The 14,070-nt window shown below is 38.9% G+C and overlaps 1 protein-coding gene across 2 annotated transcripts; it reads right to left on the bottom strand.

Moving 5' to 3' along the window:
* Positions 1 to 669: 669 nt before the first annotated feature.
* On the bottom strand, positions 670 to 12,326 carry LOC117460944 (WD repeat-containing protein 87-like). 2 transcript variants are annotated; one of them, XM_034102583.2, is made up of 6 exons: positions 12,141 to 12,326; positions 5,289 to 5,381; positions 3,072 to 4,658; positions 2,096 to 2,251; positions 1,854 to 1,972; positions 670 to 1,489 (listed from the first exon to the last, which is right to left on the bottom strand). In XM_034102583.2, exons 1-4 carry the CDS (start codon positions 12,259 to 12,261, stop codon positions 2,175 to 2,177), a joined length of 1,878 nt encoding a protein of 625 aa, XP_033958474.2. In that variant the 5' UTR covers positions 12,262 to 12,326; the 3' UTR covers positions 670 to 1,489; positions 1,854 to 1,972; positions 2,096 to 2,174. The 2 variants fall into 2 exon arrangements, with proteins under 2 accessions (XP_033958474.2, XP_033958475.2); XM_034102584.2 differs by having other exon boundaries at positions 2,096 to 2,248.
* Positions 12,327 to 14,070: the final 1,744 nt, after the last annotated feature.

Below are 14,070 nucleotides of genomic sequence, written 5' to 3'. Positions count from 1 at the left end.
AACGAATGCCGTGCTTCCATGAGCGTCAAATCCCGACGCAGATGGGAATACATTGCAATCAGTTGAAAGCTATTTGCGTCCCTTTATGACGCTGAAGGAGACTAGGAGCGTCAAAATTGGACGCCACGGACACTGACCAAACGTCGCTATTGGACGCTTAGGGAGTGAGAGTGTGTTGTCTTGAGTGCTAAAGAGCAAGCGTTTGCATTTATGGAAAAAACTGAACATTTATGGATGTTATCTTGGGCTTTGGGAAACTCTGAAGCACATTTTGTTTGACATCTTCTGAAACTTGATAGAACAAGTGAATTAAATGAGAAAAGGATCGATGACAATCAAACGTATTGTTAGTGGCAGCCCTATATGGCAGATTATAATAAATACAAAGCTTTCTTTCAGTTTAATTCCTTACTGACAGCAGAGGCACAAATACATACATGAACCTTAACATTAGCAAACAAGGGCCTCTTTAAGAACTGTTTGTGGTCAAATGAATCATCGTTTGACTTCATCCTTCCTGTGAGCAATCAGTGAAAAGCTTCCCTCAATCATCAAGTGTTTTTAAATGACGTAATATCAGACAGAAATAATGTTGTTGTGGAGGAGACATATCTGGATACTGCTAGGCTGAATCATACATTTCCTGAGAGAAATAAAGAAGAAGCAAAGCAAAGTTTACTAAAATGTATTTAAAGGTCAAAGCTAACTCTGTAACCATATTGCCACAAAGTCAACTCTTCTAGAAAATGCTTTAAAATACATTTAGAGAGTAAATTGCAAGCTTGATGTTTGCCTGAAACACTGCAAACAACTGCCCAAGAGTAATAACCCAGCCAGTGTAATGAAAACACACTTCATGAACATGCATGGCACAGAAAGTTCAAAACATGGCTACAAATATTGAAATAACCCCCTCTAGTGGTCACCAGCAGTTAGTACAGCTAATCATATTCACAAAGTGTTTACACTTTCAAGGCATCTGGAGATTAACCAATACATTTATTATATTGAAAACATGCAAATAGCTTGAGTACAAACTGAATTTGAATGGTGCATTTCAGTGGTGTTGCTTTCTAAAAACAAGCTCTTACAAAACTCAACCGAGATACCAGAGTGGGGAGTGGAGAGAAACTCCCTCTGGGATTTTAGCCTTTGCAATCTTTATTTATTTATTCAGCACATTTAACACATTGTAGACCATTTACATACACAACAACCAATATAACACTACAGGAAAGTGACAACCCCAAAAACCACAAGAGGGCCCCTTTAAATACATGTGTCTGTGTTTGTGATCGAGAGACGGACTGATTGCAGATGTGTTTGATGGTCTTATTTACGGCAGATAGAGGCACGCTTCATCTCACACATCCACTTGCGTTGTTCTTGACAGCTGACCAGGGTCCAGGTCTTCAGAGACGACGTGTGATAGTTCACATATGCACAGTAAATGTTACTCGCAACATTCTTTATAGATTCCTTCCAGTTTCTATGAAACAACACAAAATACAGATTGGCGGATTTGGTTAGGGTGGAAAAGCAAGGCACTTCTGGACACATGTAAGTCGGTGTAAGCCATGTAATAGACTGATGAGTTTTCAAGGTTGGACCCTTTCTTTAGCTTTACGGTATGCAATGAGCATTTGGTGATTTTTAAGGATAATGTTTGGATAAAACCTCGGGTGGATTTGGTTGATTTATTTTGAAGCTGCTAAGATTTACCAGTTGTTTCAATCAAAGTTAGTTGTTAAATGCCAATGTGTTATAAAGTCCAAAATATAATATGTCAATGTCAGATCTTCGCCTTAAATAAGGATCATCGTTCAAGTTTATAAAGATGTAAAAAGCCTTACCCATAACACCTGGGGCTTGAATCCACCGTTATCAACTCAAATGTGTTGGTTTGCCTATTCACGTGACCACTCAGGCCCATCCACAGTGTGGCATCACCTCCAAATCCACGGACAACTTTCTGTTCGGAAGGAAGTTAATTTAAAATACTTTATCAACTTTGGTTGGTGAGGCTAACCATAAAGGAATTGGCTGCAGGATAATATCAGAATATCAGGATTTATATAAGAAATATAACATATACCTCTTCTGCTCTGTCATACAAAACCAGCAGATGAGATCCTTTGCTCTCACAGTCTTCTTTTGCGTGCTGCCAGGTGTTCTCACTTGAGGAAAGCTGCGTAACAGGTGGACTTGTGGCTCTGCCATCCACTGGGACAATCTGGGAGGATTTGTTCTGCTGAGGACCAAACACAGGACACATCGGGACAAGATGTGACGGGGCGAGACAAGTCAGAGAAGGGCAATATGGGGCAGAGAACAAGGCATGAGAAGACAACACAGGACAGAAGAAAAAGAAGGGCAGGGGAGGACAGAACCAGACGGAGGACACATTTGATGATTGCAATAAAATAAGTCAGAAAGTCTTGAAACATTTTCTAAACAGATTTACATGTTTAGATATTTCACAGGCTAAGAAAATTTCAGCAAAAATATTACATCGTCGGACAAAATTTCATGGAACTACACTCAATATATATATCAAGATATTTTAGCTTGGCCCAAAGTGGTGGACTGACAGAACGACTGAATGACATTGCCATACATACACATATATATATATTTTATGTTAAAATACTCAATAGATGTTTACTTCATCCCAATTACAAGCAAAAATAAACAGCATATATGATTAATCACATTATTGAATTAAAGTGCTACTCGATTTTTTGCCCACTGAGCAGCTGGTCCTGTGGCTCGTCTTGTTTGTAACTAGCTGATGCTCATTCTCATCCTCTTCTTCAAAGTCACTGTCAGACTCAAGATTATTGTGTCCCGCCCCAAAGAGCAGACAGGTCTCGGTGCTTGAATTTATCAACAACGTTTTAACCTTGTGTAGAAATGGCAGGGGCAGAAACACACACACACACACACACACACACACACACACACACACACACACACACACACGCACGCACGCACGCACGCACGCACGCACGCACACAGAGAGAGAGAGCCCAGACAGGTGCACACCATACAAGGGTTAAAAACAGACTCACCCGACTGAATTTGATTTTGTAGTTCGGTGACCATCTGTCCTAACCGTGTGTTGTCATTGACCAGGTTGGTGTTATTGGCCGTTTGCTCTTTGCTTTCCTTTACAAGTTGATCCTTTTGTTGAACCAGTTGCTTTTTGTCTTGAACCAGTAGATCCTTCTCTAGAACCAGTTGACCCTTCTCTTGAACCAGTTGATCCTTCTCTTGAACCAGTTGCTTTTTGTCTTGAACCAGTTGATCCTTCTCTTGAACCAGTTGCTTTTTGTCTTGAACCAGTTGATCCTTCTCTTGAACCAGTTGATCCTTCTCTTGAACCAGTTGCTTTTTGTCTTGAACCAGTTGCTGTTTGTCTTGAACCAGTTGATCCTTCTCTTGAACCAGTTGATTGTTCTCTTGAACCAGTTGCTGTTTGTCTTGAACCAGTTGATCCTTCTCTTGAACCAGTTGCTTTGTGTCTTGAACCAGTTGATCCTTCTCTTGAACCAGTTGATCCTTCTCTTGAACCAGTTGATCCTTCTCTTGAACCAGTTGCTTTTTGTCTTGAACCAGTTGCTGTTTGTCTTGAACCAGTTGATCCTTCTCTTGAACCAGTTGCTTTTTGTCTTGAACCAGTTGATCCTTCTCTTGAACCAGTTGCATTTTGTTTTGAACCAGTTGATCCTTCTCTTGAACAAGTTGCATTTTGTCTTGAACCAGTAGATCCTTCTCTTGAACCAGTTGATCGTTCTCTTGAACCAGTTGATCCTTCTCTTGAACCAGTTGCATTTTGTCTTGAACCAGTAGATCCTTCTCTTGAACCAGTTGATCGTTCTCTTGAACCAGTTGCTTTGTGTCTTGAACCAGTTGATCCTTCTCTTGAACCAGTTGATCCTTCTCTTGAACCAGTTGATCCTTCTCTTGAACCAGTTGCTTTTTGTCTTGAACCAGTTGATCCTTCTCTTGAACCAGTTGCTTTGTGTCTTGAACCAGTTGATCCTTCTCTTGAACCAGTTGATTGTTCTCTTGAACCAGTTGATCCTTCTCTTGAACCAGTTGATCCTTCTCTTGAACCAGTTGATTGTTCTCTTGAACCAGTTGATCCTTCTCTTGAACCAGTTGATCCTTCTCTTGAACCAGTTGATCCTTCTCTTGAACCAGTTGATCCTTCTCTTGAACCAGTTGCTTTTTGTCTTGAACCAGTTGATTTGTGTCTTGAACCAGTTGCTTTGTGTCTTGAACCAGTTGATCCTTCTCTTGAACCAGTTGATCCTTCTCTTGAACCAGTTGATCCTTCTCTTGAACCAGTTGCTTTGTGTCTTGAACCAGTTGATCCTTCTCTTGAACCAGTTGATCCTTCTCTTGAACCAGTTGCTTTGTGTCTTGAACCAGTTGATCCTTCTCTTGAACCAGTTGATCCTTCTCTTGAACCAGTTGATCCTTCTCTTGAACCAGTTGATCCTTCTCTTGAACCAGTTGATCCTTCTCTTGAACCAGTTGATCCTTCTCTTGAACCAGTCGGTCTTTCTCTGAAATCAAGGCTTCGATGTCACCAGCTGACATTTTGGTGAAATTGTTCGTCGAAGCGTTGTTGGACTGGGTAGAACATTCAGCTAGAAAGAGAAACATATCAAAGTTGTTGTCCTCTGATGTTATCTCTATTGACTTGAAGTGGACACAAATGTTAAAGGTCCCCTATTATACTGTTTTCATCAATATATTATAGATATATACAAAACATGTCTCTGAAGCATTTGTCTGAAACACCAAACAGATCATTGCAACATCCCATAATCCTCTCTGTTTCAGCCCTGTTTCAAAAGTGCTGATTCTGTGTCTGTAGCTTGAAATGCTAATGCGCTGCTCTTGGCCATGCCCCTCTGACACGTGATTGGTTAAAAAAATGGAATGGTGCTCTAGGAGGAGATTCAAGTGATAAGGTGGGGGGGGGTTACCTTGGTTGGTGATTAGCTAATGGTTACTCAATCCAAAAAAACATTGTGACATCACAAAGTGACCAAAATCTGATCAACTCATTTTCAGACGTTTTTATATAAATGGATCAGGACAAAAAGAGAGAGAGAATCTTTTTTCTTGAAACTTTCAGAATTTCTTTACACGTAGATGTATAAAAGACATGAAAAAGTGGATTTTGCATAATAGGGGATCTTTAAGTAATGCTGTGGGATGTATCCAATTATTAATTTTTTAACTGTGTGCTGAAGATAAGTGCTGAAACTCACCTGCTTGCATCCAAAATGAGACATTGAGAGCGGACTGTACGATGAACAGCAGGACGAAGCTGACTGCCACAAAAATGTAGGTTTTTGACCATCCTACAAGCAGGCAAAACACACAAACACCAAAATAATAACATTAAAGGTGGGGTAGGTAATTTTGGAGAAACCAGCTCGAATGGCTGGAATTTGAAAATACACAACCGGAAAAAATCTGCCACTTCCTTACAGAGCCCCTCCTCCAACACACACGAATGCACACATGACCAATGAGGACACGAGATAAGTTTGTGCACAGATGGAAGGCTGACAGGCAGGTAGGCCATCCAGTTATTTTAGCCGGGCCGGCTCAGGTGATTGGTCGTGCTTTTTACAGCACTACGGCTTCCACAGATGACATTTTTTAATGGATTTTTTGTCAAAGCACCTAAGATACACTGTAAAATATTACCATGATTTCACAATATATAGCTGTAATATTTCACAATAAATTACTGTTTTACCACTTTACAGTCTTTACCTGTGATGTTCACAATATAATACTGTAATTTTGAATTTCACAGTGAAATCAATACAGGCACAGTTAATTACTGTGAATATACAGGATCAATGATTACCAGGATTTCACAACATGTTACTGAATTATTTCACAGTAAAATACTGTATTCAGACCATCCTCTGTGATAACACAACAAATTACGTGATTTTCTTGCTTTTATCGCTCTTGCTTGGCTTTAAATATTAATTTCTTTCTTTGGTGCAGGTTTTACTTACATTGAAAGGGGCACCGCTGCATGTGCCTTAAAATAAACAATGCAACATATCATATGTAAAATTGTTGTCTTCGCTTATTGTTTTCAGGTGCTTCCTGGGCATTAACCCTGAGACGGGCTCGAAAGCCAAAAAGAGGCATGGCAATTTAAACCCCCATGTCAGCACATTCTTCAGAAAAATGGTTGACTTCGAGTGGATGTCTGTGTAGACAAGCGCTCCCCTCCTTGTTTTCTTTTCTGTTTCCCTGCTGCCCAGGTGCAACTGGTCTGCCCCTGGCTCCGCCTCTTTCCAGGTGTTCCAAATTCCCCTCAGCCGTGTATATAGAGTGTCGAAGTCACGCCCATCTACTTCCGGTCCATGGGACCCCGGAAGCGGAAAATTATACATTGAAGTCAATGGAGAGAGAAAAGTTATCTTTTGAATTGTGCCACGAATGGCACATATGATGTTTGTCAATCTTAAACAATCATTTCCATGTAAAAAAAGTCACAGTTTGTCGTAAAACTGTTGAAATATAAGACTATGAAAAATACGCAACTAGAAAGACTACAAATCCCAAATCCCCTTCTGGGTCGCGTAAGTGATGTCATAGGCGATAATGCTCCAAGACTGGTTGCAACTCGCAATTAAAGCAAAGAAGAAGAAGAAGAAGAAGAAGAAGAAGAAGAAGAAGAAGAAGAAGAAGATCTCATCACTGATTTATTCCCTCCTATAAATATAAGAGATTGCTCCAATAAATTCACTTTTATAAGATGCCTGTGTGCTTTGTAACAGGTTGGAATCACAAAAGTGATCATACCACTTGCTCGTTCTATCGCTTCCCGTCTGATGAAAGGACCAGGAGTCGTTGGACCAAACATATCAGGTAATATACATGTTTTGCATGGAACATAGTCAAGTTAGCTACCTAGCTAGTAGCGAGCACGTTAGTTAGCATTACATTACTTAGCCTTGTCATTTGTATTAGCCTTAACATGAAGTAAACCAAAATGTTAAACAGTAAGAGTAGTCATGATGGTAAGTATTTTGTGAAACATTTGAAGAGTAGCCTATCGCCCCCTCCACCAGGTGCTAAGGGGGCGGGAGGTAGGCTAACGCCACATTAGCGTCGGCGATCTTTTCTACTTAATGCTATCTAGCACAAATGGTTAACATTGAACATTAAAAGATCAGGCAGTTCAGGGAGAGTCGAAGGAAGGCAGGCAGGCAGCTTTGCATGACATTCTTCTGGACGTGTTTCATTGTGATGATAGTGAGTCAATCTGTTTGCTGGAAAGACAGTAGTTGAGTGATAATTATTCAAAGTGTTGTTACTTTAAAGTGTTGTTACTGACCTTTTTCTCTTTTATTTTCTTTACCTCACCTGTAACTGCTGAGACCCTGAGGAACATGCACACTGGACTGACCTGCTCTGGCAACCTGATTTCCACTGTACGTAATAGTATTTGGTTATGGTATATTATTTATATACATCAAAGGCACAATGCACCCCCCAGAGACACACATGTATTGAGTGTGATATTTTGCATAGGTCATGTGAAATCATCTTTACATACTAGAAAACTGTAGGAGCGGCAACTTGTTTTGAAATTGAATTTTTAATATCCGATAATAAAGTTGATCTGTTTTATTTATTCTTCTCTCTTCCCAGCTCCATCCATCACCGTTCTCTGTTCCTGCAGGTCCTGCTTGCTAATCAATGCTCATATTTGTTTACACAATTACAAATAAAGTCAATGACATGAAGTTGTGCTTCATTCTGAGTCAATAATAAATTAATTCTGCCTTCATTCATTCTGCCTTCAACTGCACAATGATTGTGGACTGCACCGACATCCATGTAGCTGCCCCCCAGTAAGATGAACCAAGCAAAGTTGACATACTCAACATACAGCTGTGCTCTTAAGTTTACATGAAGAATTTGTGAAATATTGGTAATAACAGGTTTAAATGATTATTAGTAATTAATCATATAATTTTCTCATTGTAGACGAGCAGATGAGAAAAGCAGAATATGCAGCTGCCATTTTCCACATGGAAAAGAGAAAGGGAGCTTAGCTGTTTTCAAACTGGTTCATGTATCACTTAGTTTACTGAACCGTGATGAATGAAAGAAATTAGTGAGGTAGTGGTTTACTGAAGTTACAAAGACATTAATATATGAGTAACAGGTCAGTGTAAACACAAGCTTCTGTCAATTATGGATCATTCAAACTATATAAAAATATGTAATAAAGTTCTAAAACAAGTATTCGGTATATTCCTTGATAGCTTTTGGAGAAGGTTGTTTTTAAGTTTACTAAAATCTATCGTTTCAACTGTTTCACTTTATAAAAAGGAACAGGTGAGTAGAGCATCATTGAGTTTCTTATTCTGTCAGTAAATTATCCAAATGAAATGTTTTTCATTATTTTAGTCAACCCTAAACAAATTGATTGTACCTTTTAATAATGACCTTACATGGTCGCCAAAGTTAAATTAACTTCAGAAAATCAAATCTGTTCTGACTTGCCATCCCACTGAAAAACAGTCCATAGATATTTAAAGGCGTAGTTGTAGTTCAGTCCAACGTTTCATTTGGATTCATTTGACAACAGTCAACTATTTTCATAAAGAATATATATATTTTTCAAATTCAAAGTCAACTTTATTGTCAATCTTACTCAGTTTCTGTTTATAGACAGAGAGATCAAAAAGACGTTTCCAACAATCCCAAATACGAAAAATTAAATTATACAATTTACAGATATGTATACAATTATATATATCCTACACCATCATGTATAATGATGGTGTATGATGTAGAAGGAAGTGTGGTAGATAACAAGTAAATAGAGTTACATACAGATCCATGTTACAGCAAAAGATGGAATAACTAAGAAGCACGCAGTTTAATAATAATTACATGCAACAATTAAATAACTGCTCAGCATCTCCACCACAATCCCAATCTGCTGTGTCCTGTTTTCCTCCCCTCTGCATAACACCCCATCACACATACGAAACACAACGCAGAGTCCGAGGGTGTTAAGAGTATGTTTATTTAAATGTCCTCCTCTCTACTGGCCAACACAGGGAGCATATGCTGGGTGTAGAATTTTTCCAGGAGGAGGAGATTTCCATGCCATGCAGGGTCTTTGGGGATGGGGATGATGATCGCCTCCTTCGTGGTCCACACAACAAAGTAGCAGAGACTCCGGTCTGTGATGTGCAGCTGCCCTTGGACCTGGTGCCAGTATGGGTGATTCTCCTTGAGAACATAAGACCCACCCTCCTCACGGAGACAGAAGGATGGTAACTGGACTGCCTCCGCGATGGTCATGTTCCTCTGGCTGTGTGGACACTTCACCTCCAGCAGGGCAGATGGCTGCACAAGTCCATCGGGTGATGCTCCCAAAACACCCGACTCACTCACAAAGAGACCAGACTCGAACACTGTCACCCGATAGGCCTGCACAAAAGCCTTCACCCCTTCGGCCTCGTTTACAACCCCCCAGTTGACAGCCATGACTCCGTCCAAGTTGTACCCCCCAAGCACCCTCTTCATAAGGGACGCGCATGGAGTGGATGAAAGTCCCGACCACAGCACCAAACTTGCTGGCTGTCAACCTGCCCCGCCTGTGTAACTGCCACTGAGGATTTGTCCGCTGTCCTAAGGTGGCTGTCTGGATGGCAGCTTGCTGGTCTCTGCTCAGTCGCATTGAGGCAAGAATTGCCTCAAGCCCCCGACCCCCATGCTCCTTCACCAGCTCCGGCACGGTGACAATGGCCTGATGTTGAGGCCGCGGCTCTGGCTCAGGTGACAAAAGCCATGCCATGCCACACTGTGCGCCCCTCAGTGCAGACCTGAACCAGTCTACATCCTCAGTGGCGATGTCTCTGGCCAGTGGGTTGTCTCCTCTCACTGTTGGTAAAGTTGAGACACCGGCTGGACTACTTTGGAAGTGCCAGGCTTCCTCCACTGGCACTCAACATCTGTGGAGCTGATCTGCCACATGGCAAATATTGCCAATGCTGCAGCGTGGCTGCATTTGTACATCCCCCGTGCACAATCACAGACAGCGCTCTGCATCGCGCCATCGTCTCCCATGCAGATCTGTAAAAATAAAGTAAGTACCATTTGTTAGCATGCTATAATAGATTGAATGAGCAATAATACAAGGATGGTCCGGATCTGGGGGTGGGAGGGTTTATTTTTCCATAGTTTTGTCCTCTTGTCTGATTGTTGTTATTGTTTGTTTTTTCTGTATTAGTTGTGATTGTACATTGTATTTTTCTAAATGTGTATGAATACATTTTTGAAAAACATTTGATCAACAATAAAAAAGGATTTGGTCAGGATCTAGACTCAGTGTGTAGTTTATTAATTAATCAATGCTCTCTACATTAGGAAAACACATACCAGTGTACCAGAGGGAGTCACACACAGCTGTGCCAAGATAACCAAACAAATTGACAAGATAACCAAAACCCTTGAATCTACACACAGCAAATAAACTCAAATGACACAACGAGATGTAAAAGGAGATCAGACATACAGTATAGTCGATATAAAACTGGCCGCTTCAATCTGAAGAGCAACTAAACAAAACACGGGAGTGTATCTTGTTCTTGTGAACACTAATGTTATCCACAGCATACACAGAGACCACGAAGTTCTTAACGAGACAACTAGTTGCTAAAACAAAAACACGTTAGTGTACCTTGTTAGCTAGCTGACATTAACGTTAAACATTGCACTCATATTACTCACCGAAACCTTGTAAAGCCGGTCCCGCAACTTGTTGTACTTTTTACAGTATTACGGCTTCTACAGATGACATTTTTTTATGGATTTTTTGTCAAAGCACTTCAGATATTCATTGCTATCGGGATGTTAAGAGCATTCCATGGAATATAACAAAAAGTGTATCTCGAGCCGGTTTCTGAAACTTACCTACCGCACCATTAACTAGTCAAATTTACAATATATTATCGTAATATTTACATTTTTATATTTACAGTAAATTACTGGCTACGGTGTTGCATTACTTCTACAGTAATAGCGTGAAAATACAGGTAATTACTGTAATTTATGTAGAGCAAGGTACCATAATACCACAGCTCTGTACTGCTATATCACAGTAATTCCATGGGCATGGCAACTGTAAAGTCACAGTATTTAGTTGTAATTTTATTTAAATGTACTGTAACATATCTACAGTAAATTACTGTGAAATATTTACAGTCAATTACTGTGAAATCCATGCAACTAGTAGCCAGTAATTTACTGTAATTTTACAGCCAAACATTTTACAGTGTACTCATTGCTATCTGGATGTTCTCGAGCCGGTTTCTCAAACTTACCTACCCCACCTTTAACATGAAGATAATTATAAGTTAGACGCATTGCATTTTTCTGTCATATGTATTGTGTCCATGTCTTTTTTAAACTCTAGCTATATTAAGCCCTTTCAGTTTTCTAAACTTAACATACAAATATATAATCGCATATTTTTTTTTTGTACAGTAACCAACTGAACCATGGAAATAGAGAAGTACGGTGGAAAAGATGACAGTATAGGCCTACTGAGTATTTCCCAGAGGAGTTAACACACTCACAAATTAGGAGGGAGCGGTTATATTGAAACATTCTAAAGTATTACTGATATTTGCTTTTTAGAACATTGTATTTGATCATCGGTTGCACATAATCTTTTACTTTTACAGTAAAAAAAACACAACTTTAAATTTGAAGATGTCCTCAACATATATTACAACTAGTTAGAAAATATACAATTGGAAGTAATATTCCTGTAAACCAGGGACTCTGTGATGTATGTTATTACTTAAGAAGTCCTTTAAAAGAGTAGTCATTTTAAAATGAATAACTTTAAAAATAAGCAACAAAATGAAGAAAAGCAGAATATTTATATTTGGATGGTTTTGTTAGTTTCGTAAAAATGTATTAATAAGCTTTATTTCTTTAAGGAAGCTTGCGAAATCCAAAAAAGAATTCACATGGAAAAACAGTTACAAGCTGCCATCTAAAGAAAATGTTTAAAAGGGTCAGAGATACAAAATAAATAACAAACTTAAACTTACTTGAAGTATTCTGACCTGGATCTCTTTGTGCCCGTCCTTTTGTTCTTTCATTAGCTGGTGATTTGGCATACTCTCTCATCTCCATGTTTCTTATAGTGACAGTCTTCAACCAAAGCTTCATAAAGCTCTGTAAGCGTGTGAACGTATCCGTTTGTATAGCTTTTGTGGCATGTATGTGTGTGTGGGGGGGGGTAAAAGCATCCTCCCGTTTCTTGTAAGTTCTCTTGCTTAAATTGAAATGCCCTGGACATTTTTTCACCCTGACAAGCGCTTTCATTTCCCTAACATTCATTTCACACACAGGACACAGGATGATAAGCACTACATTTGTTCTAAGTTAACCCTCGAAAGCCCTAATCATTTTTAATCTTGCTTTTCTGTTCCTCTTTACTGCTGGTTCATTTGTGGAATTCTTCATTGACCTTGTATCTTAATTTGTTGACGACTAAGAGACTCCCTCTGTGATGTCTTTGAGGTCTAACAGCGTTATTATGTGACCTTTTCCTTTAAAATAAAGGCCTTCTAGTTTTGGCATCAATGTCAGTGTTTTCATTTCCTGTGTCCACCCTATAATAAAACATCCACCTAAGGGTATTTAGGGATGTTTTGTTTATTTTATAATAAAATGGCGTCTATAATATAAGTGTAGAAAACCATAAATTAGAATGAATAAAAGATAAATGATATGTATGTTAAATATACTTGTCTATGTTTGTGATTGAGAGACAGAGTGATTGCAGATGTTTTCATTGGGACTAAATCTACAGGTAGAAAAAGTGAAATTTAAAGCCCAACAATGAAAACCAATGACATTTTCATCAGGCACAGTTTATATATCGAAAAAACTGAACATTTGTGGATGTTGTCTTTGGCTTTGGGAAATTCTGAAGCACATTTTGTTCGACATCTTCTGAAACTTGATAGAACAAGTGAATTCAATGAGAAAAGGATCAATGAGAATCAAACAAATGTTTAGTGGCAGCCCTATATGGCAGATTATAATAAATACAAAGCACCCTTCACTTTAACTGCACTTCAATTATTTATTATTTGAGTTAGGCAGAAGCTTACATCAGTGAAACAGTCATATAAATAACATTTTGTAAACAAAAGATTTATTCAACACATTTAAAAGAAATCCCATTTCCCCGTTTTGATATTCTACTTGATGGATTCTTAAGAATAAAGCTGCGAGCAAGAATGCAAAATCTCCAATATTGGATTAAGCAACTCTTGCCGAAGATTGAACAGGACAATCAGTTAATGCAATAAACACTTAAATCTAGGGTTCTTGCAGCTTTTTAACTGTTCCTACATCCTCCATTAAAGCTGACAACAGTGGAGCGACAGAGAGCCGATAAACAAAGAAGTGCCATTTTTTAAAAGCATCCTCCCGTTTCTTGTAAGTTCTCTTGCTTAAATTGAAATGCCCTGGACATTTTTTCACCCTGACAAGCGCTTTCATTTCCCTAACATTCATTTCACACACAGGACACAGGATGATAAGCACTACATTTGTTCTAAGTTAACCTTCGAAAGCCCTAATCATTTTAAATCTTGCTTTTCTGTTCCTCTTTACTGCTGGTTCATTTGTGGAATTCTTCCCTTTCCATTGACCTTGTATCTTAATTTGTTGACGACAAAGAGACTCCCCCTGTGATGTATTTGAAGTCTAACAGCGTTATTATCTGACCTTCTCCTTTAAAATAAAGGTCTTCTAGTTTTGGCCTTAATGTCAGTGTTTTCATTTCCTGTGTCCCCCCTATAATAAAACATCCACCTAAGGGTATTTAGGGATATTTTGTTTATTTTAAAATGATAAAAAGCATACAGTGGTCATAAAATGGCGTCTATAATATAAGTGTAGAAAACCATCAATTACAATGTATAAAAGATAAAAGATATGTATGTTAAATATACTTGTCTATGT

This window comes from Pseudochaenichthys georgianus, chromosome 16 (genome assembly GCF_902827115.2).
Source record: "Pseudochaenichthys georgianus chromosome 16, fPseGeo1.2, whole genome shotgun sequence".
NCBI classification, from domain to species: domain Eukaryota; kingdom Metazoa; phylum Chordata; class Actinopteri; order Perciformes; family Channichthyidae; genus Pseudochaenichthys; species Pseudochaenichthys georgianus.
The sequence above is the reverse complement of the archived record's forward strand: the minus strand, read 5'-3'. Positions and strand labels throughout refer to the sequence as shown.